The 2,647-nt window shown below is 39.1% G+C and overlaps 1 protein-coding gene across 1 annotated transcript; it reads left to right on the plus strand.

The window, feature by feature from the left end:
• Positions 1 to 225: 225 nt before the first annotated feature.
• Positions 226 to 1,143, plus strand: LOC122193015 (UDP-glucuronosyltransferase 1A1-like; the record flags this gene model as incomplete). Its single annotated transcript, XM_042893706.1, has 1 exon — positions 226 to 1,143. A coding segment is annotated over exon 1 (861 nt), but the record flags the coding sequence as incomplete, so codon positions are not given.
• Positions 1,144 to 2,647: the final 1,504 nt, after the last annotated feature.

A 2,647-nucleotide genomic window follows, 5' to 3' on the forward strand; every position in this document is an offset into this window, starting at 1 on the left:
AGCTTGTTCTCTGTTAAGTATTAAATAATTCTATTCACTCTGCTTGGGTAAAGGTCACTATACTTGGCTTTAAAGGTAATTTAAAAAAACCAACAGCATTATTCACTGGTAGGTGTGCAGTGATTAAGTCAGTAAACCATTAACTAGAAGATAATGACAATTCAACACAACTCAGCAGATAAATACATCCACTCCCTACAGAAGTGTATTATAGCTACAGCCTGGAGAAAGAGAAGGAGGAGACGGCGACGGTTTTGCAGTCAGTGCTCTGTCCACAGGACAATGACGCTGCGGCTTTGCTATCCACTTGCTGCCGGGATTTTTATCCTCCTCATTCCTGGCCTCTCTAAAGGGGGGAAACTCCTGGTGGTGCCCACGGTTGGAAGCCACTGGCTGAGCATGAAGGAAGTAGTTCAGAAGCTCGCCGAGAGGGGACATGAGGTGGTGTTGCTTAAACCTGAAGTAAGCTGGCATATGGGAGAGAGAGAAAAACACGCATACACTGTGAAGACATACCCAGTGTCCACCAAGTTAGAAGAGCTGGATAATGCCTTTAAACTGTTTCTCGGTCCTTTCCTGAAGAGTCTGCCTTTCCCAGAGAACATTATAGTACCCTACAAGAACACCGTACACCTTTTCAAAACCTTCTATCTTGAGTGCAGAGAACTGTTCAGCAGTATGGAAACACTGCAGTACTTGAATCAAAGTGGTTTTGATGCAGTCCTCACAGATCCCTTTTTTATGTGTGGAGCAACAGTTGCCAATTACCTTTCACTTCCTTTTGTTTTCTTCATGAGAGGGTTTCCTTGTAATCTGCATTACGAAGCTACACAGTGCCCAAGCCCTCTGTCGTATGTCCCGAGACCGACTTCAATGAACTCAGACCACATGACATTTTTCCAGAGAGTGCAAAATACACTGATTTCACTCCTGGAGAGCTTTCAGTGTAATGCAATGTATCAAGATGCAATAAAGTTTTCCTCTGAAGTTCTTCAAAGAGACGTAACCCTGCTGGACCTCCTGAACTCTGCTTCTATTTGGCTATTAAGATACGACTTTGTGCTTGAGTATCCCAGACCAGTGATGCCCAATATGGTCTTCATTGGAGGTATGAACTGTGCTCAGAAGAAGCCACTGACTAAGGTATATTCTTCTTTTCCAATTACACATTTCCCAAAGCAATGTAATTTCATGGCTTATGGACGGTTAGCAGACTTGATATTACTTTTCTTTCCGAAATATTTTAACAGGTCTGATTCTAGGCATATTTTTTTCCATGGTCTGAAGTGTAGGCAGGTAGCTGTTATTTGAATTAATATTTTCAGAGAGATCCAAAAAAAGTTTGTCTTCATCTGCTGTATGATGTCCTCAGTGAATACAAATAGTTTTTCTGTCAGATGCTGTATTAGTTACATCTTCATGGACTGCAACAATTTTATTTTTTTAAATCAGATATATGAAATGCATTTATTTTATTCAAAAGTTAATTTTTAATTACATTGCATTTTCTGTTTTCTTAGCTGTAGGTTTCCTAACTGCCTAATCAGTTCTTTGTGTGTATTTCTTGACATTGACTTCTATCAGAATAGTTCTGCACAAGTTTTAAAGCCAGTCTGTCTAGTTAAACAATTAGTAGAATCAGACATTTCTTCTAGTCATGGAGGAGGATACATACTTCTTTCCTATGGTATTTACTCCTCACTTCTGAAGTGTGGCCACATGGTATCACTACATAACTGCACCACAGTTTCCTTGAATTGAATTTCCTGTCTTTCTTCATTTATATTTTTAATGGGTTTATTCAGTTTCTACTGAACTTCACTAAGTTAGATAAAAAATAAGCTAATTAATTACAAACATTTTCTTGTTTTCAACTCAAGAAACTGGTGCTTAATTGTTTCACTTTTTTGAAGTACCATGTCACGTTCTTTCAGATTGCATGACAGAAGTCTTTTATATCCTTCTATGTGCTTTTATATCCTGAAGTTGATGGTCAGACAAGATGGTCTTGGTGGTCTTTTTCTAACCTTGGTGATTCTTTCATTCTATGAAGATCCAGGCCTTTAAAGCAGTACAGAGGGGCTTCTGTAAGGCCCTATAGTCACAACACTTCCTGTTTCATGTTCTACTGGCTCCATTCAGTACCACCATGGTGATGTTTTCATCCTGTAGAAATATGTTTGTTAACAAGGAAATGACAGAATATCTCATTTACTGTGGCTTTGATGATCTCTTTTGATGCTTCTGAGTGGAGCCACAGTTGTTAACCAAGAGCAAGAGCAGAGTGAAGACACATCAGTGTTCAAGAGAGAAGTCTGTAGAAATCTAACGAGGATGTCAAGGAGCTTGTTCTCTGTTAGGTATTTAATAACTCCACTGACTTGGCATCGGTAAAGCTTGTGGTACTTGGCATTACCAGAAAATAAAACGAACAAACAAGCAAAAAAAATCCAGCATTATTCTCTGATAGGTTTGCAGTGATTAAGTCAGTAAATCATTAACTAGAAGATAATTACAGTTCAACACAACTCAGCAGATAAATTCATCCCCTTCCTACAAAAGCATATTCAAGCTACAGCTTGGAGAAGGAGAAAGAGAAAGAGAAGGAGAGGGAGAAGGAGAAGGAGAAGGAGAAGGAGAAGGAGAA

Source organism: Lagopus leucura, unplaced genomic scaffold (assembly GCF_019238085.1).
Source record: "Lagopus leucura isolate 7727_CA_CO unplaced genomic scaffold, USGS_WTPT01 31165-0_obj-0_obj, whole genome shotgun sequence".
Classification (NCBI taxonomy): Eukaryota; Metazoa; Chordata; class Aves; order Galliformes; family Phasianidae; genus Lagopus; species Lagopus leucura.